The 22,347-nt window shown below is 42.7% G+C and overlaps 2 protein-coding genes across 2 annotated transcripts; one reads left to right on the top strand and one right to left on the bottom strand.

The window, feature by feature from the left end:
* Positions 1 to 2,393: 2,393 nt before the first annotated feature.
* Positions 2,394 to 18,490, bottom strand: LOC123767307 (mucin-22). The gene is made up of 5 exons (XM_069313127.1): positions 18,437 to 18,490; positions 12,431 to 14,351; positions 10,066 to 10,314; positions 4,783 to 8,604; positions 2,394 to 4,257 (listed from the first exon to the last, which is right to left on the bottom strand). The coding sequence occupies exons 1-5, from the start codon at positions 18,488 to 18,490 to the stop codon at positions 3,644 to 3,646; spliced, it is 6,660 nt and encodes a 2,219-aa protein (XP_069169228.1). The 3' UTR covers positions 2,394 to 3,643.
* On the top strand, positions 2,764 to 3,570 carry LOC138356806 (uncharacterized). The gene has a single exon (XM_069313128.1). It carries the CDS (start codon positions 2,764 to 2,766, stop codon positions 3,568 to 3,570), a length of 807 nt encoding a protein of 268 aa, XP_069169229.1.
* Positions 18,491 to 22,347: the final 3,857 nt, after the last annotated feature.

Genomic DNA, 22,347 nt, shown 5'->3' with positions numbered 1-22,347 from the left:
GGGAATCTCCCACAACCAAAATTCGCTTCGGTACCGCCCTAACTTTCTGAGCAGCCTGAGGGGCCTGTGCTCCGCCGTTCCTCGCTGATTTCTTCGCTGCAGGGGCACTACAGCACTCGTCCTCCAACACGGCAAATGAATTTGCCGTCCTTAGGGCGTCTGTAGGCGGCCTTGTCAAGGTCTTCTTAAGACCCCTGTCTTTCACTACTCTCCACGATGAGGTCTCGTCAACACTGGTCTCCTCCTTCGTTTCCTCTTGAAGTCTCAGCCGTCGTACCTCCTCCCACAGGGAGTCCATCTCTGCTCTCTGAGCTCCAACCAAACTCACCAAATCATTTACTAATCCTTCCATTATTGCAATAAGAATGTTACTCCAGAGCTCCAGCTAACACAACCTCTCACTGTGACAGCACCTGACTGACTCGAGTCCACGGAAACATCAAATTTATCCTAGAACACGACGACACCACAATGAATTTTATCAACACCACAATGTACGTGGACGAGACAACCCGACACCTTAACACGATGGCATATTACATCCCTACGAACCTTCACACATACGTGAAGTTCGACTCATTCCATCCGCTAGCCCTAAAGAAATCATTACCCTTCTCCCTAGGATTACGCCTTAAAAGAATAAACAACAAGGACGAAATCCTCTACCCCCAGCTAGACGACCTGTGAGTGACGTTTAGGCGCAGAGGTTACCCTGAGGAAACGCTGAACCACGCCCAGGAGAAACTATGCGGGAAGACCATAGAACAACTTCTCAGGCCCCCGGCCACACGGTTGGAGGATAGGAGACGGCCGGATCCTCCTTACCCCTGTTCTTTCCTGGTTTTGCGGGGAACTAAAACAGACAATCTGAGAAGTATGGACCTAATTGAGGGAGACATACAGTGACCAACATTCTTGGAAGACTTTCCCGCAAAATCCACCAATGATTGCTTGGAGGCGAGGAAAGTCCATCAAGGACCACCTCGTCCTAGCAGGTCTACAACCCAGCATCCACGACCAGACATGGGAGGAGGACAATCATGCCAAAGAACCGTCGAAACCCACCAGTGCCGACCTAACCTGACACAGGAGCCTTCACAACATACCAAAGTAACCGAAGTATGTGAAGTGGTTAGGAAGGACCTACATGCAAACAACCACCAACTGCACTACGAGACTAGGAGGATAATAATTTATATAACCTGTGATTAATATTTAAGAAAGACGGCTCATGAGCTTGAGTTCAGCCTCAGCAAATATAAACGTTTGCTGCATACATGTGTAACTAAATACTGTTACGGCCCTATTGGGTCGCAACTGGGGTTCTTCTCTGATGTTATTAGAGTTTGGGTATCCGGCCCCAAGTTAGTAGTGGCTTTCAAGGGGTGTGTTCCATAACGCAAGTAAATTAAAGGGGAAGGGATACAAATACACTAAATTAAATATATATATTAACCACCACCATAAATATATATCTCACAGTCACACGCTGGTGCTATAACTACACTTATATACAATAACTTGTCTCCCTCCTAAGACACAGGATGCTCTACGGTGCTCAAGATGAGTAGCCCTGGATCTCTTCTCGTGGCCTCACGATGAATCCTTTGATTCTCTAGGCGAATCTACCCTGGCCACAGGCCAGCCAAATCACAGTCCCACTGGGTGCACCGTCGTTGAGGCCTTCAACCACAAATCCAGCCTGTAGCTGGCCGGTTCCAATCAGCTCCGCTGCATAGGCAACTCCACAACCCATACTAGGGTTGCGAGCCCTAGGCAGGAGCCTCGTGTGATTCCGCTGATCACTCTCCTCTCTATAGCACCACAGTGGCTAGTCTCTTCCACCAGTCAACCCCCGGGTACGACGATTCCTCAACTCTGCCACGTCACAGGCAGGCTAACACTCTCAGCAGTGTTCGTCCGGGAGCAACTCACAGCTTCTGCAGCAAACACGTGGAGAGACTATGGCTGCCTTGGGTAGACTGCCCCATCGTCCAATACAGCAGTCCCAGGTCGACTCTGTAATCAGACACGTCATTAGTACTAGGGACACTCTAGGGCACCTCACTTACAGGCTTAGACACAAACGTCCACCTATCCACTCCATAGATGGCGTTCTGTCTAAGCGCCACCTCACCAGAAGTCAGCAGCGGCTATGTTACGAGGTGATTAAGACGGGAATCCAGCCCCTGTGGCCGGTATATCCCGTCCTCACTAGATGGCGTCGTCCATTTATAGGGGGTTTCGGGAGCTGACTCACGTGGCGTGGACGTCAATGCTCCGTGCTACGACGCTGGGCTCGGGTCCGTAACAAATACACATACAAAATCGCAAAAGCAATGTACATAATCGCTTAAACATATATATTAACGCGGGATAATTAAACACAATCCTGAACTGTAGATTTTTAATTGCCTAGAACAGTTTTTGACAATGCTTAGGACAGCCCTCAGAATGGCTAGCACAGAGCCGGAATAGTGATCATGATAGTAATCAACATCAGAATAATACACATATTAGTTTAGTCACCCATTTCATTGTTCTCATAAACATACGTGTTTAATGTAAAATAATTAAAATAATTGATAATATAGTAAAATACACATTAATAAATAGGAATCACACGAATAGCATAAAAAATATGAATTACATCATTATCAACAAAGTAGAAAATAATTTTTTAATTGAAGTAATATTGACGAATTAAAGCTTGTTGAAGTATATATTGTCCCTACTATTGTTAGACCTGCTGTTGTAGTAGCCATGATTGATGTACCTGTTGTTGTAGTGGCCATGATTGGTATACCTGTTGTTGTAGTGGCCATGATTGTTATACATGCTGATGTTGTGGCCATGATTGTTATACCTGCTGTTGTAGTGGCCATGATTGTTATACCTGCTGTTGTAGTGGACATGATTGGTATACCTGCTGTTGTAGTGGACATGATTGGTATACCTGCTGTTGTGGTGGCCATGATTGTTATACCTGCTGTTGTAGTGGACATGATTATTATACCTGCTGATGTTGTGGCCATGATTGTTATACCTGCAGTTGTAGTGGCCCTGATTGTTATATCTGATGTTGTAGTGTCCTTGATTGTTATACCTTATGTTCTAGTGGGAATGATTGTTACATCAGTTATTGTAGTTGCCTTGATCGTTATTGTGGCCATGATTGCTATACCTGATGTTGTAGGGGCCATGATTGTTATACCTGCTGTTGTAGTGGTCATGATTGTTATATCTGCTGTTGTAGGGGCCATGATTGTTATACCTGCTGTTGCAGGGGCCATGATTGTTATGTCTGCTGTTGTAGTGGTCATGATTGTTATATCTGCTGTTGTAGTGGCCATGATTGTTATACTTGCTGTTGCAGTGGACATAATTGTTATATCTGCTGTTGCAGTGGCCAAGATTGTTATACCTGCTGATGTTGTGGAAATTATTGTTATACCTGCTGTTGTAATGATCATGATTGTTATAGCTGCTGTTGTAGTGGCCATGATTGTTATACCTGCTGTTGTAGTGATCATGATTGTTATAGCTGCTGCTGTTATTGTTGTAACCTAGGTTGTAATGGTCACGATTGTTATGGTGGTTGTTACAGCTGAGGTTGTTAGTACTCGCTGTTGTTGTAGCAGCACTAGCCGCTGGCAGCAGTAGTGTCTGTTGCTGCAACAGTAGAGTCTGTTGCTGCAACAGTGGTGTCTGTTGCTGCAACAGTAGAGTCTGTTGCTGCAACAGTAGTGTCTGATGCTGCAACAGTAGAGTCTGTTGCTGCAACAGTAGAGTCTGTTGCTGCAACAGTAGTGTCTGTTGCTGCAACAGTAGTGTCTGTTGCTGCAACAGTAGTGTCTGATGCTGCAACAGTAGAGTCTGTTGCTGCAACAGTAGTGTCTGTTGCTGCAACAGTGGTGTCTGTTGCTGCAACAGTAGTGTCTGTTGCTGCAACAGTAGTGTCTGTTGCTGCAACAGTGGTGTCTGTTGCTGCAACAGTGGTGTCTGTTGCTGCAACAGTAGTGTCTGATGCTGCAACAGTGGTGTCTGATCCTGCAACAGTAGTGTCTGATCCTGCAACAGTAGTGTCTGATCCTGCTACAGTAGTGTCTGATGCTGCAACAGTGGTGTCTGATCCTGCAACAGTAGTGTCTGATCCTGCAACAGTAGTGTCTGATGCTGCAACAGTAGTGTCTGATGCTGCAACAGTAGTGTCTGATGCTGCAACAGTGGTGTCTGATGCTGCAACAGTAGTGTCTGATGCTGCAACAGTAGTGTCTGATGCTGCAACAGTAGTGTCTGATGCTGCAACAGTAGTGTCTGATGCTGCAACAGTAGTGTCTGATGCTGCAACAGTAGTGTCTGATGCTGCAACAGTAGTGTCTGATGCTGCAACAGTAGTGTCTGATGCTGCAACAGTAGTGTCTGATGCTGCAACAGTAGTGTCTGATGCTGCAACAGTAGTGTCTGATGCTGCAACAGTAGTGTCTGATGCTGCAACAGTAGTGTCTGATGCTGCAACAGTAGTGTCTGATGCTGCAACAGTAGTGTCTGATGCTGCAACAGTAGTGTCTGATGCTGCAACAGTAGTGTCTGATGCTGCAACAGTAGTGTCTGATGCTGCAACAGTGGTGTCTGATGCTGCAACAGTGGTGTCTGATGCTGCAACAGTAGTCTGGAGAGGAGCCGAGTTTACTGGCGCCGTTGTGTCCACGGCCACTGTCGTTACCCCTAACTGAGTGAGGCTCTCCTGAACGCTTGCGATTTCGCTGGCCATGTTATTGCTGGCCTGAGCGGCGGTGCTGGCGGCGGTGTTCACTGAGGCAATGGCGCCGACCACGGAGGCTTGAAGGGAAGCATCCACTGTCACAGACCCATTTTGAATCGCTTGGGTAAGTTGCGTCAGAGTGGCCGCCGCCGCTTTAAGCTGCTCAACCAGAGTAGGGAGACCGGTGAAGTTTCCCGAAGAAATGGCTTTTGAAATTTGATCTGCGATGGATTGTATGGCCAGGATGTCGTCCGCGGCGCTGCGTTTCCTCCTCCCTGGAAGTGCTTCCTGAACTGCGCTTGCAAGAGTGGTGAGGGTATTGTTAGCCTCTTGAAGTGCCAGAGTCGCGCTATTTGTGGCATTTAACTCGGATTGTAGTTGGGTGAGTTGTGAAGTGAGGGCAGCTGCTGATGTATTACTGTTGGTAGTGTTTGCTGTAGTTGTTGTTGCAGTGTCTGCTGTAGTTGTTGTTGCAGTATCTGCTGTAGTTGTTGTTGCAGTGTCTGCTGTAGTTGTTGTTGCAGTATCTGCTGTAGTTGTTGTTGCAGTATCTGCTGTAGTTGTTGTTGCAGTATCTGCTGTAGTTGTTGTTGCAGTATCTGCTGTAATTGTTGTTGTGTTGTCTGCTGCAGTTGTCGCGTTGTCTGCTGCAGTTATCGCGTTGCCTGCTGCAGTGGTCGCGTTGCCTGCTGCAGTTGTCGTGCTGCCTGCTGCAGTTGTCGTGTTGTCTGCTGCAGTTGTCGCGTTGTCTGCGGCAGTTATCGTGTTGCCTGCTGCAGTGGTCGCGTTGCCTGCTGCAGTTGTCGTGCTGCCTGCTGCAGTTGTCGCGTTGTCTGCTGCAGTTATCGCGTTGCCTGCTGCAGTGGTCGCGTTGCCTGCTGCAGTTGTCGTGCTGCCTGCTGCAGTTGTCGTGCTGGCTGCTGCAGTTGTCGCGTTGTCTGCTGCAGTTGTCGCGTTGTCTGCTGCAGTTGTCGTGTTGTCTGCTGCAGTTGTCGCGTTGCCTGCTGCAGTTGTCGCGTTGTCTGCTGCAGTTGTCGTGTTGTCTGCAGCAGCGCCTGAAATTGTTGTCGCTGAACTGTTTGTGGAACTTGTGGATGAAGTGACTGTGGTGGCGGAGGTGTCCTGTGTCTGGGCGGAGGGGACAGTGACGGTGGTCCCGCCCTGCTGGACGATGGCTTGCTGAACGGCGTTTATATCACTCACTATTTTGTTTCTCTCAGTTTGTGCGGCGGCTAAGGCAGCGTCGACGCTGCTCAACGCTGCCTGCACCTCAGCTTGAAGGGTTGTATTGACTACCGAAGTATTGCTTGATATCAGTTCTGTTAATTGGGTTAACGTAGCCTTCGCGGCAATAAGTTGTGGAATTAAACTATTTAAAGCGGTAACATTTCCTTGTTCCAGGGCGTTAGTGGCGTTGGCAACGAGAGTTTGGATCGCCAAGACGTCATCATAGGCGCTGCGTTTTCTCCGGCGTCCATTTAAAGTGGTGTTAATTATTGTTAATATATTATTAAGTTGATCTTGAAGAGCTTGTAGAGCCGAAATCGTACTATCTGTGGCGTTTAGGGAATTTTGAAGCTGACTGAGTTGTGAATAGAGCCCAGAAAGTGTAATGTTTACTGCAGTAGTAGTAGTATTGTCCAGGGATGTTGAAGCTGTAGTATTAACGGAGGTTGTTGAATTCGTAGCATTAGCAGAGGTGGTTGAAATTGTACCATTAGCGGAAGTCGTCGTAGCATTAGCGGAAGTCGTCGTAGCATTAGCGGAAGTCGTCGTAGCATTAGCGGAAGTCGTAGTAGCATTAGCGGAAGTCGTCGTAGCATTAGCGGAAGTCGTCGTAGCATTAGCAGAAGTCGTAGTAGCATTAGCGGAAGTCGTCGTAGCATTAGCGGAAGTCGTCGAATCGGTAGCATTAGCAAATGTTGTTGCATTCGGTGTTGTATTTGAGGCTGTTGAATTCGTTATATTGCCAAGGGTTGTTGTAATCGTTGCGGAACTTGAGGTGCTAGTGACGGTCAGGTTGGGGGGAACTGTGATGGTCGGAGGAGCAATGGGTAAGGCCACTGTGGTTCCACCGAGCTGGGTGATGCTCTGCTGAACCGTATTAAATTCACTGGTTGTACTGGCACGCAAAGCTTGGGCAGCGGTTAAAGTAACATTAACGCTGTTGAGAGTCGACTGCACGGCCTGCAGAAGGCTCGGATCAACTGTTGATGGATTGCCAACTACCGTCACTAGTATCTGGAGCAGTGTTGCTTCCGCAGATATCAGTAACGGTAACAGGGTATTCAAACCGGTAATATTTGCCGTTGTTAACGCTACGTTGGTGGAGGCGATAAGCATTTGAATCGCCTGAATGTCTGTTAAAGAACTGCGCTTCCTTCTTCGTCCAGTTGTTGGGCTAAGCGTAGAAATAGTACTGTTAAGTACAGTTTGAATGTTTTGAAGAGAAGTGATTACATTATTGGTGGTGTTTAAGGTAGCGAGCAGTTGGCTGCGTTGCGCAGTGAGATTCCCAAGTGTTGTATTCGCAGTTGTAGTGGTGGGAGCAGCAGTTGTAGTGGTTGAAGCAGCTGTTGTAGTGGTGGAAGCAGCTGTTGTAGTGGTTGAAGCAGCTGTTGTAGTGGTTGAAGCAGCTGTTGTAGTGGTTGAAGCAGCTGTTGTAGTGGTTGAAGCATCAGTTGTAGTGGTTGAAGCAGCTGTTGTAGTGGTTGAAGCAGCTGTTGTAGTGGTTGAAGCACCTGTTGTAGTGGTTGAAGCAGCTGTTGTAGTGGTGGAAGCAGCAGTTGTAGTGTCGGAAGCAGCAGCTGTAGTGTTGGAACCAACAGCTGTAGTGTTGGAAGCAGCAGCTGTAGTGTTGGAAACACCAGCTGTAGTGTTGGAAGCAGCAGCTGTAGTTTGGGAACCAACAGTTGTAGTGTTGGAAGCAGCAGCTGTAGTTTGGGAACCAGCAGCTGTAGTGTTGGAAGCAGCAGCTGTAGTGTTGGAAACACCAGCTGTAGTGTTGGAAGCAGCAGCTGTAGTTTGGGAACCAACAGCTGTAGTGTTGGAAGCAGCAGCTGTAGTGTTGGAAACACCAGCTGTAGTGTTGGAAGCAGCAGCTGTAGTTTGGGAACCAACAGCTGTAGTGTTGGAAGCAGCAGCTGTAGTTTGGGAACCAGCAGCTGTAGTGTTGGAAGCAGCAGCTGTAGTGTTGGAAACACCAGCTGTAGTGTTGGAAGCAGCAGCTGTAGTTTGGGAACCAACAGCTGTAGTGTTGGAAACAGCAGTTGTGCTTTGTCCCGAAATCGTCGTGTTTGATCCAATGGCTGTTGTATTTGATCCTGAGGCTGTAGTATTCGACCCAGCTGTTGTATTTGATCCTGAGGCTGTAGTATTCGACCCAGCTGTTGTATTTGATCCTGAGGCTGTAGTATTCGACCCAGCTGTTGTATTTGATCCTGAGGCTGTAGTATTCGACCCAGCTGTTGTATTTGATCCTGAGGCTGTAGTATTCGACCCAGCTGTTGTATTTGATCCTGATGCTGTAGTATTCGACCCAGCTGTTGTATTTGATCCTGAGGCTGTAGTATTCGACCCAGCTGTTGTATTTGATCCTGATGCTGTAGTACTCGACCCAGCAGTTGTATTTGATCCTGAGGCTGTAGTATTCGACCCAGCTGTTGTATTTGATCCTGAGGCTGTAGTATTCGACCCAGCAGTTGTATTTGATCCTGAGGCTGTAGTATTCGACCCAGCTGTTGTATTTGATCCTGATGCAGTTGTGTTTGATCCTGATCCCGGGTGTGTTGTGTTTATTCCAGAGGTAGTCAAGGGTGGCCTTGATGTCGGTTTCAATTCTGGAAAAGACAAAATATTTAACAAGCACATAGTTTCTCTGTTTACTTTTGAAAATGAGTTAATGTTAACAAATCTTTCACCTAGGGGCCTCCTCTACTGAAGAGGCCTCGAAATGAAAAGTAATTTTAAATTGTCAATAAGAAAAGTTAATCTTATTGACAATTCCGGCCCATTCTTGAGCAACAAGCAGTTGTGCACTTTTGACCAACAAGCAAAGTAGTTTTATGACCTCGTGATCGTTCGTTTTGACCTTCCAGCTGGATGTGTCTTCTGTCATCAAGTGTAAGCATTTCCGGTCTCAGTAGACCGTGGTTGCCTATATTTTAACATTTTCTATTTGGCTGGCAAATTTGTTTATGAGTGGGCACAATACTACAGCTGCGCACGTCACGTTGGTCCAATTTGTTTTTTTATGACTAATATATGCCGCATTTCTTTTTCCTTACACTTTTAGGCCTTCCTGAAATTTATTGACAGCAAAAATCGCATCCTAACAGAACTAATACGATTTCCTGCCTAACTTTATTTTTTAATTTGTAATCATTCTCAGACAGCCTTATTTTTATATCTGATTTCCTTAAAATTTGCTCATAGTTTACGTCCTCAACTGCAATACCATCATTCACATTCATTCTTATTTCCTCGTATTTATCTATATTAAATGTTATTATCCATTTATGACTCCATTTGTTTAATTTCTCTAAATCAGTCACCCTTTACACTGTTATGTGCTTTCATATGTTCTCTTCCAGCATAGCATTCCTCAACATTTATTGAAATTCTACCAAATCCACCAGTGTTCAAAAATTTCTAGACTCCCTCTCTGTTAACCTATCAAACAAAATGACATATACACTATAATCTTTCTCAAATACTTTCCCTATCATTAGTCTCATTGCAGATATCTCATCCACGCAATCCTTTCCACATCAAAACCCATGTTGTTCATCATTCCAAAACTTTTAGTTATCAAGGCTCATCCACTCGCTATTCTGATATACAATTTGCCGACAACATTTAGTAGTCTAACTACATTTTATATGCCTCATCTGTGCCTGCAGCAAAGATCATGTTTTACCATGACCTATAAACAAGTTACATATTCTAAATTTAAATATGACACTAGTATGATCCAGTAACAACATTCTGGTGTCATATATAACGTAGCAATTTAATTATTCTAAGTACTTGTGCCAGTATTCTCTTTATTTTAGCAGCAAATGAGTGATTTAATATTAGAGTCTACGAAATGCAACTAGAATTTTCAGCAACACAGAAACTTGGATAACCTGGGTAGCTGTTTTGAAGATGATAACACTTGTTCACTCTGGGATATCAAGCAACAAACAAGGTAATGCAGAAACTAAATATTTTGGATCACTTCACTAATGTACATTGATTTACACATGCACATATATATGCACCAATATACTGGAAATAATTACAAATGGTAAGCTTACCTGGATAACAACAGAGACATTTGGTTCCCTTGCAGCCATCCTTGTCCACCCGTCCTGTACAGGACTTCTTCTTGTCCACACAGAAGCCTCCGTTAGTCTTACAGTGGTCCGTGGGCTTGCAAGCCTTGGCACAGCAGACGCATTTCTTCTTGGTGCAGCCCTTGGCTATCTGGCGCTCCTTCGTCCCGCACTTCTTCTTACACACGCCCTTGTACTTCAGGCATTTATTTTTCGGTTCTAATGCACATGCTGTTTGAAAGAAAGATTGTTGTATATGTATTTATTGTAAAATGTAGTTAAGGTCTTCGTTATTGCTTAATCTGATTATTAAACTTGAGAAAACTTAGTCTTATCTGCTTTCATACAGTTCCAACCAATGCCTTGTCATCGCCCACCCCTACTCCAAACACACACACACACACACACGCTCACACATACACACATACACATACACTTAGGAAGTGATGTGGTGGAGGCTGACTCCATACACAGTTTCAAGTGTAGATATGACAGAGCCCGATAGGCTCAGGAATCTGTACACCTGTTGATTGACGGTTGAGAGGCGGGACCAAAGAGCCAGAGCTCAACCCCCGCAAACACAACTAGGTGAGTACAACTAGGTGAGTACACACACACACACACACACACCTAAGGGGCCGTGGCTGAGTGGACAACGCTTGGGACTCGTAATCCTAGAGTCCGGGTTCGATCCCGGCCGCCGGCGGAAACATATGGACAGTTTCTTTCATCCTGATGCCCTTGTTACCTAGCAGTAAATAGGTACCTAGGAGTTAGACAGCTGTTACGGGCTGCTTCCCGTGTGTGTGTGTGTGTACCCACCTATTTGTGCTTCCGGGGGTTGAGCTTTGGTTCTTTGGTTCCGACTCTCAACTGTCAATCAACTGGTGTATAGATTCCTGAGCCTACATTTCATATCTATATTTAAAACTGTGTATGAAGTCAGCCTCCACCACATCAGTGCCTAATGAATTCCACCTGTTAACTACTCTGACATTGAAAAACTCTTTCTAACGTCTCTGTGGCTCATTTCGGTACTCAGTTTCCACCTGTGTCCCCTTTGTTCGCGTACCACTAGTGTTGAATAGTTTATCCTTGTCTACCCTGTCAATTCCCCGAGGATTTTGTAGGTAGTGATCATGTCTTCCCTTACTCTTCTGTCTTCCAGTGTTGTAAGGTGCATTTCCCGCAGCCTTTCATCGTAACTCATGCCTCTTAGTTCTGGGACTAGTCTAGTAGCATACCTCTGAACGTTTTCCAGCTTCGACTAAGTACGGGCTCCATGCTGGGGCCGCATACTCCAGGATTGGTCTTACATATGCTGTGTAAAGAAAGGGCCGAAAGAGCAGAGCTCAACCCCCACAAGCACAACTAGGTGAATAAACTCACACTCAGAGTAATTAACAAAAGGAATGCATTAAGCAGATATGTGGTGGAAGCAGACTCCATCACTGTTTCAAATGTAGATTTGATAGAGCCCAATAGGCTTATGTATGTGTACACCAGTTGATTGACAGTTGAGAGGCGGGACCAAAGAGCCAAAGTTCACCCCTCCGTAAGTACAACTAGGTGAATACTTACACACACATTCAAAAGAACACACACAAGCACGCACACAGATATATCTCTCAGTAATACGGTTTGTGTACCAGCGACCCAGACAAAAGACAAGCCTGTTATACCACACAGCAAATTGTTCCCAGAAATAGTACATCGTTGCCCAATTATAGCACACGGCTGCTCAAACACAACACACTTCCCTAAGCACAACACACGACTGCCCAAACACAAATACCTTATCCAGACACAAAACATGGCTCTCCTTCACTCCAGTCGCCATCACTACCACCTGTTGACCCTCCGTCACTACCTTCAGTGACTCACTTTACAAACGCCCTTACAATATAGTTCTGTGGCGCCTCTCCTGCCATGATTTTGAGAATATAGGCAACAGTAACTAGCGTACCATAAACATCAACTCAAACCAATTGCATCTTTGCTCCTTCCCAACCATTGTCATTCTCTCTGCTATGTGCAAGTGGTCCGTAAGTTTATGGTAAATATGTAGGTATTTAAAAAAAAAAAAAAATATATCTTCTAGTTCGGGAAATGCACACTCAGACAAACCACTTCTAGTGAAAACAAATAGTAGAACTGTCCCCCATACCAAGTTATATAACATGGTAAAAGAAAGAAAATATATATATATATATATATATATATATATATATATATATATATATATATATATATATATATATATATATATATATATATATATATATATATATATATACGGGAATGAGTTCTCTTAGACCTCAAAAATAATTATCTGTGAAACACTTACAGGAGAGGCAACACTCGCACGACTTCCCCTTGCACTTGCCGTTGACAACTTTAGTCTTGCAGGTGTGTTTCTGGTTGCACTTCCCGCCGACTTTGGCGCATTTTTTCGATGTTTTGCACTTTTTCTTGGGAGAGGCGTCGTCGTCGTCATCGCCGTGGCCACCACCAGAGGAAGGATAATAACCATTGCCACCCGAAGTCCTCCCGATCTTTTCTACAGCTTGTTTAACTTCTTTACCCGTCTTGGGTTGTTTTTTCTCGTATTGCCGTTCCTTGTTGCTGCTTTTGACTTTCTTTTTGCTCTTTTTAATATTTTTGGATTTCTTCAATTTGTTCTTGCGTTGTTTCCCCTTTTCTGCAAAATCTTTTCCTCGCAGATTTTTGTGTTTCCTAAGACCATTCTTTTTTACTTTCTTTTTGCTCTTTTTAATATTTTTGGATTTCTTCAATTTGTTCTTGTCTTGTTTCGCCTTTTTCGCAAAATCTTTTCCTCGGAGATTTTTGTGTTTCGTGAGACCATTCTTTTTGACTTTCTTTTTGCTCTTTTTAATATTTTTGGATTTCTTCAATTTGTTCTTGCGTTGTTTCGCCTTTTTCGCAAAATCTTTTCCTCGCAGATTTTCGTGTTTCCTGAGACCATTCTTAAGTTTATTGGCAGATTTGCTTAACTTTTCTTTCTTGTTACCTCTTGTGTTTTTGTTTGTTTGTCTGCCACTTTTATCATTATCTGTGATTCTTTTATTTTGTTTAGATTTCTTCAAAGGTGCCTTGCCATAAATTTTGGATTTTGTTTTCTTTGATTTGTTTATTTTTCCTTCTTCACGATTGTCTTTCCTGTTTTTGTTAAGCTTACCTAAAGTGGGGTCTTTCTGTCCCTTAGGGACTTTTTTGAAGGTTCGACTTATTTTGCCACTGTCAGTACTGTCGACTCCTCGCCCTCCATTCTTGGTGCGGTCAGCTCCTCGCCCTCCATTCTTGGTGCGGTCAGCTCCTCGCCCGCCATTCTTGGTGCGGTCAGCTCCTCGCCCGCCATTCTTGGTGCGGTCAGCTCCTCGTCCTCCATTCTTGGTGCGGTCAGCTCCTCGTCCTCCATGTTTGGTGCGGTCAGCTCCTCGCCCGAAATTCTTGGTGCGGTCAGCCCCACGTCCTCCATTCTTGGTGCGGTCAGCCCCACGTCCTCCATTCTTGGTGCGGTCAGCCCCACGTCCTCCATTCTTGGTGCGGTCAACTCCTCGTCCTCCATTCTTGGTGCGGTCAGCTCCTCGTCCTCCATTCTTGGAGCGGTCAGCTCCTCGCCCGCCATTCTTGGTGCGGTCAGCTCCTAACCCGCCATTCTTGGTGCGGTCAGCTCCTCGCCCGCCCTTCTTAGTGCGGTCACCTCCTCGCCCGCCCTTCTTGGTGCGGTCAGCTCCTCGCCCGCCCTTCTTGGTGCGGTCAGCTCCTCGCCCGTCACTCCAGATTGTACTACTTGCCCCATTCTTTCCCTCAGTCTTATGGGGGTGAGGTTTTCCCACATTCTTGACAAAAAGTTTTAATTTCCCTTTTCCTCGAGGTTTCTCATCTCCATTAATGCTTGAACTTTTCCCTTTCTTTCCTATGCGATGAATCTCATTGTCCTTAGTATACAAATTTCTACTCTTCTTTTTCTTGAGAAATTTTCCCTCAATCTTGTTACGTTCCGCTTCTTTTTTACTCCCGACAAAATGGCGTTTTTGTCCGTTGTTGACCTCAGGCACTCCTCTTTCTTGAATAATATCAGTAGCATCATTTTTATGGCTGATTCTATGAGCAGCGTTTCCAGAATCTCTTGGCTTATCTTTGAGGCCTCTCAGTTTCTCAGAATGTCTGTGCTTCTTGGGCTGCAAGTCTTGAACGCTCTTCTCCTGACGGTTGGATACATTTCTCTCTCCATCCACAGTTACCTGCAGAGTAGACTGTTTTTAAAATAAAACAAATAGTTTAACGTTCAGAGGTAATTATTTTTTATGTTCAGTAAGATTTAGAAATTGTATCAGAAAGGTATGAAGTATCATCAACATATGAAACATTTGTAGATTTTATTTTAATTACATTAACAAAACAATTAAAAACACACACACAAATATAATTGAAAATTCCACACCCCAGAAGTGACTCGAACAGAGACAGCCAGGAGCACTATGCAACTGGCAAACATGGTACCTTAACCACTTGACCAACCGTGACCGTACAAAAGATGTTGGTAGCCGAGGCTATATGCCCAATATTCCGACGGCACTTGGTGGTAAGCTTTGGCATAGTTATTTCATCGAATCACCTTACTTTGTGGGGCTACGTGAGCAACACAAATGGGAATGTACTATGGAACATGAACACTAGCTGCTTAGTGCTCTTGACTGTCTGGGTTCGAGTCACTTATGGGGTGTGGAGTTTTCCGTTACACATATGCTTGGGCACCATTTAAGCTTGTTCGCATTTGCGTTACTCACGTGGCCCCACAAAGTGAGGTGATTCGATGAAATGACTATGCTCATGCTTACCAAGTGTCGTCGAGATATTGGGGATATAGCCTCGGCTACCAACGTCTTATGTACAGTCACGGTTGGTCAAGTGGTTAACGTATCATGTACGCCAGATGCATAGTGCTAGCTTCTTGGCATATATACATATATATATATATATATATATATATATATATATATATATATATATATATATATATATATATATATATATATATATATATATATATATATATATGTCGTACCTAATAGCCAGAACGCACTTGTCAGCCTACTATGCAAGGCCCGATTTGCCTAATAAGCCAAGTTTTCCTGAATTAATTTAATTTCTCTATTTATTTTCTTATGAAGTGATAAATCTACCCATTTCATTATGTATGAGGTCAATTTTTTTTTATTGGAGTTTAAATTAACGTAGATATATGACCAAACCTAACCAACCCTACCTAACCTAACCTAACCTATCTTTATAGGTTAGGTTAGGTTAGGTAGCCGAAAAAGTTAGGTTAGGTTAGGTTAGGTAGGTTAGGTAGTCGAAAAACAATTAAATCATGAAAACTTGGCTTATTAGTCAAATTGGGCCTTGCATAGTAGGCTGATAAGTGAGTTCTGGCTACTAGGTACGACATATATATATATATATATATATATATATATATATATATATATATATATATATATATATATATATATATATATATATATATATATATATATATATATATATATATATATATATATATATATATATATACACACACACACACACACACATATATATATATATATATATATATATATATATATATATATATTTATTTATATATAAATATATGTATGTATATATATATATATATATATATATATATATATTTATATATATATATATATATATATATATATATATATATATATTTATATATATAGAACCATGGAGGTTCTATATTTCATGTGAGAGAAATCTTCAAACCTCTTTACCGATTGCTTTGAAATTTTGACACAACGCTGCATTCGAATTGGCGCGTCTTTTTATATATCTACTATATACATGCCTCACCTGTGACAGGAAAAAATAGTTTTTTTTAAAAAACAGCGCCATCTTTTGGACGTAAGGGCAACACACGGTGTAATCTCCGAAAATTCTTCACTAATTGCTTTGAAATTTTGACACAACGTTGCATTCGATAGGGGCATCTTTTTATATACCTACTATATACATGCTACCCCTGTGACAGGTAAAAACATGCGTTTTTTTTAAAACAGCGCCATCTGTTGCACATAATGGCACAACCCGTTCTCGCAAATTTAATAAGTCAATATTGACTTATTAAATATGTGCATAGGTGACATACTTAAAATAATAGATATCCTTAAAAAGATTCATAGAAAACACCGACCTTACCTAACCTACTTAGTATGTTAAGATAAGCATCTTATTGCTTCGTAATTACAATTATTACCTTACCTATAATAGGTATAGGTTAAGTAATAATTGTAATTACGAAGCAATAAGATGCTTATCTTAAGATACTAACAAGGTTAGGTAAGGTTGGCGTTTTCTATGAATCTTTTTAAGGGTATCTATTATGTTTAGTATATCACCTATGCACGTAGTTAATAAGTCAATATTGACTTTACGAATTTGCGAGAACGGGTTGAATGGCAACATGCACGCTATACTAAATATATCAAGAATTCCATTGAAATGTTTCCGATAGCATTGATAAATTGTATTTTCATAGATTTCAATTTATTTTATTTTTATTGAATTATTTTGTGTGATATTGTGTTGGAATTGAGCTGTGTTGTTCAATACCGTTCATTTCGTAGGTATAAGTATAGATGCCACACCTGTGACAGGTAAAACTATGCTTTTCTTGAAAAAACAGCGCCATCTGTTGCATGTAAGAGCAACAGACATGCTATTCCAGTATGTTACAATTCCATTTCAATGTTTCTGATTGCATTGACAAATTGAATTTTCATAGATTTTGATTTATTTTCATTTTGATTTAATTATTTTCTGTGAATTGCATTGGAATTGAGCTGTGTTGTTTACCAGATCGTTCATTTTGTGAGAATAGTTTATTTTTATATTTTTTTCATATTTTCATTTCATTTTTTAACTGTTTTTCTTATATTTCAGTGATGGGAACATCAGATCACTTGATGTTCCCAATTTTCTGATGGGAACATCAGACCATTTGGTAAGGCATCAGACGAGGGAGTGGGGAATAGTGGGAATGATGAGGGGACGGAAGTGAGAGATGGTGGGGAGGAAGAGGGGACAAGGGATGTGGTAATGGTGGGAAAGGACAAGGGGACGGTGGAGTTGTGGATGGTGGGGACGAGGGGATGGGGGAATGGAGAATAGTGGAGAGGACAAAGGGACAGAGGAGTGGGGCATGGTGGGAAGGAAGAAGGGATGGTGGAGTGGGGAATGGTGGGGAGGACGAGGGAACGATGGAGTGGGGAATGGTTGAGAGGCCGAGGAGACGAGTGAGGGGGGAATGGTGGGGAGGAATGGGGGACAGGGAAGGTTGCTGTGGCTCAGCAACACATGTGCATTGCTGAGCCACAGCAACGCGTGGTCGGGTACTGTTGGTTCACTAATATTTCTTGGTATTATTTGGTCTTAAACACTTTGGTCCAGAAAAGAATGTACAAATAATTTGTACAGACTGCATACTCTGCATGCATGGTTTTAAATTACTAGGTTCCGTGATAAATTGCACGATACAGTAGATTTTAACCTTTCCAAAATATAATTTTTAGTTTAATTTTCCCTGTTTATTTAACTCAAATTTACTGCAGCACCAATACAAATATTCAAACATTTGATGCAAAAATAATCCACATACATTAAAGCATTTATATTACAACTATTACAAAAGGATAGACTTAATGACCCTTGGAAGTTATGAAATAAATAGTCATTATTATAAATTTACTAACCAAAATTGCAAAGAGAATGGCATATAACCAGAAGAGGGATGAAAATTTGCCTGTGAAATACTTAAATATATTTAACAAGACAGGAAATAGCTAATATACTGACCAAATACTGGCTGCGCTTAAGAAACTTACTTGCCAGAAATTATAGTCTACTAAACCTTAAAATCTCCGCTGTAGACCCTTACGTTTTGTAATTTCTTGGAAATTGAAATACAGACGGTACTCTTGTTAATGTTGCACTCTTCTTATACCAATCCAGCAGTGCTGTTAGTATTGGCAACTTCTTTCTTATTATTTATATGAATGTTAGCTTATTCAGATGTGTTTGAAGTTTAAGTTAAGAATCCATCACAAAATATTTGAATCTTAGTACATATTTTTTTTTAAATCTGCAACAAGGCTAATTGGGCCTTTTTCACTAACTGGGCCTTCTCACATGTCACTACTTTTATCCAACAACTATGACTTATGCATTTTTGTATTAGTTCTATAACCATTTAAGTGACAGTAACACACAACACTTTTGGTACAGATTAAGATATCATTCATACCTGCAACAGAAGAAAAATGCAGAAGACGCAGCCAGCCAACACAAAAGCCTTCATGCTGGTGGCGTGCAGCTGGAACTGCAGAAGTGACTCGGCTCCTGCCTCTACCGATACTGCTGCAGAGGACTACACCGACAAGAGTCAGCAACGGGGTCTCAGAGCTCTGTTACACCGACGAGTGATAGCAATAGGTGTTCGAAGCCTCGTCTCTCCAAATGCCAGCAGCAGAGCAGACCTCAGCTTCACACCACATCTGCCAAACGCTGCAACAAATCTGAGAGTAAATATTGTCAAAAACCTTATATAAATAAGTAGGGGTGCATCTGTGTGGGCCCACCTGTGTAGTCGATTTGCAGGTGCATAGTTCAGTGCTCTCTGGGGGAATCAACGTAAATACATAACGAGTGTGTCATGGTTCACGGATTTCTACCCTTGTTTATCAACTTTATTTTATTAACGTAGTTGACTCGTTTTATTACTGTTTAGTTATCTACTTGGTGTTATTCGCTAGCCCCCCAAAAAAGATAAGCAGGTTAAAAGAACTAAACTTAAATGAAAAACAAAAACAAAAAAAAAATGAAATTATAGAGAAAATATAAATTAAAATTAAAAACCTAAAATATACATCACGTATATCTATAAATACAGTAATACACACTCTTGGGGCCTCGCTGCTGAGTGGACAGTGCTTGGGGGTCGTAGTCTTAAGGGCCCTAGTTTGATTCCAGGCGGAGGCGAAAACAAATGGGTAGAGTTTCTTTCACCCTGATGCATCTGTTCACCTAGCAGTAAATTTGTACCTGGAAGTTAGACAGCTGATATGGGCTCCTTCATGGAAAAGTGTGAGTGTGTGTGTGTGTGTGTGTGTGTGTGTGTGTGTGTGTGTGTGTGTGTGTGTGTGTGTGTGTGTGTGTGTGTGTGTGTGTGTGTGTGTGTGTGTGTATGTGTGTGTGTGTGTGTGTGTGTTTATGTGCGTGTGTGTGTGTGTGTGTGTTTGTGTGTGCACATGTAATAGAAATATATTTATAGATATAATAGAGGAAAAGTAGATTGGTTAGAAAGGCGGGGTCCAAGAACTAACAGCTTGATTCTGCAGTCACAGAAATAAATGCACACACACACACACACATTCTGTGTGGAAAATCTACGAGTGATTATTTTATTAAATTTATTTATTATTGAATGTACTGTAGTTATTTTAATTATTGATTAATAATTATTTTATTAAGCGGACTGTATAGATTATTATCTAAAATTACTGCAAAATTTCCACTTCACACATTTGGAGGGTTATTATTATTAACCAATTTTTAAACAGTATTTAAACGGTTAACATTATTATTTTCTCTAAACTGAATTAAAACAGTTAGTGGATGTGGTTAATATAAGTGAATTATAGCCGTGTCTGACTAGAAGGCTTCCACAATTATCTTGGAACCAGTGTTGAACACGTGAGTGGGCCTGGCTGTAATGGAGGCATCGGTTTGTGATGCCGCCTAAACATAGATGGCAATTCTTCGCTATCGGTGTTGTCTGGACTCCAGCCTGCCTAGACAATACAATGTGGATAGGCACAAACTACACAAATTATTATTATTATTATATATATGGCATAATTTTGGCTCAGTTTACTCGAGTTATTAAACTCGCCTATTTTGGGTTTGTCATGCCATATAACCGTCACACCTAAAAGATTTTATATTGGCCAACTAAGAACTAGATAAGACGGAATATAAGTCCTTCCCTGTGTTGTCGTAGTCAAATACGTCAGTTGAAATAGGTACTGATTATTGCGAATAATGGTCCCGCCTCTCAACTATCAATAAACTGGTGTACAGATTCCTGAGCCTACTGGGCTCTATTATATCTACATTTAAAACTGTGTATGGAGTCAGCCTCCACCACATCACCGCCTAATGTTTTCTATCTGTTAACTACTCTGATACTGAAAAAGTTCCTTCTAACGTCCCTGTGGCTCATGTGGGTACTCAGTTTTCACCTGTGTCCCCTTGTTCGCGTCCCACCAGTGTTGAATAGTTTATCCTTGTGTACCCGGTCGATTCCCCTGAGGATTTTGTAGGTTGTGATCATGTCTCCCCCTTACTCTTCTGTCTTCCAGTGTCGTAAGGTGCATTTTCCGCAGCTTTTCCTCGTAACTCATGCCTCTTAGTTCTGGGATTGGTCTAGTGGCATACCTTTGGACTTTTTCCAGCTTCGTCTTGTGCTTGACAAGGTACGGGCTCCATGCTGGGGCCGCATACTCCAGGATTGGTCGTACATATGTGATGTACAAGATTCTGAATGATTCCTTACACAGGTTCCTGAACGCTGTTCTGATGTTAGCCAGCCTCGCATATGCCGCAGACATTATTCTTTTTATGTGGGCTTCAGGAGACAGGTTTGGTGTGATATCAACTCCTAGATCTTTCTCTCTGTCCGTTTCATTAAGTACTTCATCTCCTATTCTGTATCCTGTGTCTGGCCTTCTGTTTCCACTGCCTAGTTTCATTACTTTGCATTTACTCGGGTTGAACTTCAACAGCCATTTGTTGAACCATTCACTCAGTCTGTCTAGGTCATCTTGTAGCCTTCTACTATCATCCTCTGTTTCAATCCTCCTCATAATTTTTGCATCATCGGCAAACATTGAGAGAAACGATTCTATACCCTCTGGGAGATCATTTACATATATCAGAGACAGTATACGTCCAAGGACTGACCCCTGCGGAACTCCACTTGTAACGTCTCGTATGTGTGTGTGTGTGTCCTACTCTTATTGTAGGTACCTAAGTGTACCTGTTGTAGTTCCGGATGTTCGTGATTCCTATAATTGGCTATGCATTGTTATGTTTATATGTAAGTGGATGCGAGCTTTCTAAATTGCTTTAGATTGGAATAATAATAATTATGATTTTAGAGACACCTGTCGTTATGATCTCCATATACTGTTTGAGAGTATTAAGTTGTATGAGATTAACAGAGATGCGCTTAACACATTAAGAGGATTGCCAGATGAATTTTTCCAGCTCCCTTTTGCACTGGAATGAGTGCACAGTAGGTGTGCACAGGAGCGTGTGCACTATAGCACAAGGTTAAGAAATACAACTCTTACACTGTCTTGCGGGATGTCTACGAATAGCCCTTGATGAGTGCTAGTCATTAAAGCTATACTAATTTTTTACGAGTTCAAGAGGAGAGGAGGAGGTTGGGGGGTTAACAGTTGCAGGTTGACCCCCATCTTTGAGCCCCTTCATGCCACGGGAAGAGCGTCGTCTCGGTAGAACGTGATTGGCCGACGCTCCGGGCCTCGGAGATGCTTAGCTGTGATTGGTGCCTATGATTTTCTCCACCCTTAGGGAGCCGGTCGGCCGAGCGGACAGCACGCTGGACTTGTGATCCTGTGGTCCTGGGTTCGATCCCAGGTGCCGGCGAGAAACAATGGGCAGAGTTTCTTTCACCCTATGCTCCTGTTACCTAGCAGTAAAGTAGGTACCTGGGTGTTAGTCAGCTGTCACGGGCTGCTTCCTGGGGATGGAGGCCTGGTCGAGGACCGGGCCGCGGGGACACTAAAAAGCCCCGAAATCATCTCAAGATAACCACCCAGAGAAAGTGGACTGTGGAGGCTGTGTTATATCTGCATGGGGTAGGGACTTCCGTCGTCTATCGCGCCTTAGTTTCAAAATACCTGAGAGAGACGAACTTGTGAAGGTTTCAGTGTTGTTTTGGAAACCTAGAATTCGGAATTCCGCGAAATTACCAGTAAACAGTGAAGGACTCTGACATTTTCACATGCCACGCTATACAGCGCCGTACCGTGTTGTACTGTGTCGTGTTGAGGGCGTGGTACCATCCGAGCCGCATGAGGCTTCCAGCCGAACCCGTGTCTCGCTCCTCCTGCCGAAGTAGGGGGATTC

The sequence above is a fragment of the Procambarus clarkii genome, chromosome 74, assembly GCF_040958095.1.
Source record: "Procambarus clarkii isolate CNS0578487 chromosome 74, FALCON_Pclarkii_2.0, whole genome shotgun sequence".
NCBI lineage: Eukaryota > Metazoa > Arthropoda > Malacostraca > Decapoda > Cambaridae > Procambarus > Procambarus clarkii.
This window is presented reverse-complemented; position numbering and strand designations above follow the sequence as displayed.

Coding starts and splice junctions, on each gene's coding strand:
- LOC138356806 (XM_069313128.1), top strand. CDS start 2,764: ATGATTGATGTACCTGTTGTTGTAGTGGCCATGATTGGTATACCTGTT.
- LOC123767307 (XM_069313127.1), bottom strand. CDS start 18,490: ATGAAGGCTTTTGTGTTGGCTGGCTGCGTCTTCTGCATTTTTCTTCTG. Junction 14,352..18,436: donor GCATTTTTCTTCTGTTGCAG/GTATGAATGATA, acceptor TCTACTCTGCAG/GTAACTGTGGATGGAGAGAG. Junction 4,258..4,782: donor CAGCACCGCCGCTCAGGCCA/GCAATAACATGG, acceptor CTGTTGCAGCAT/CAGACACTACTGTTGCAGCA.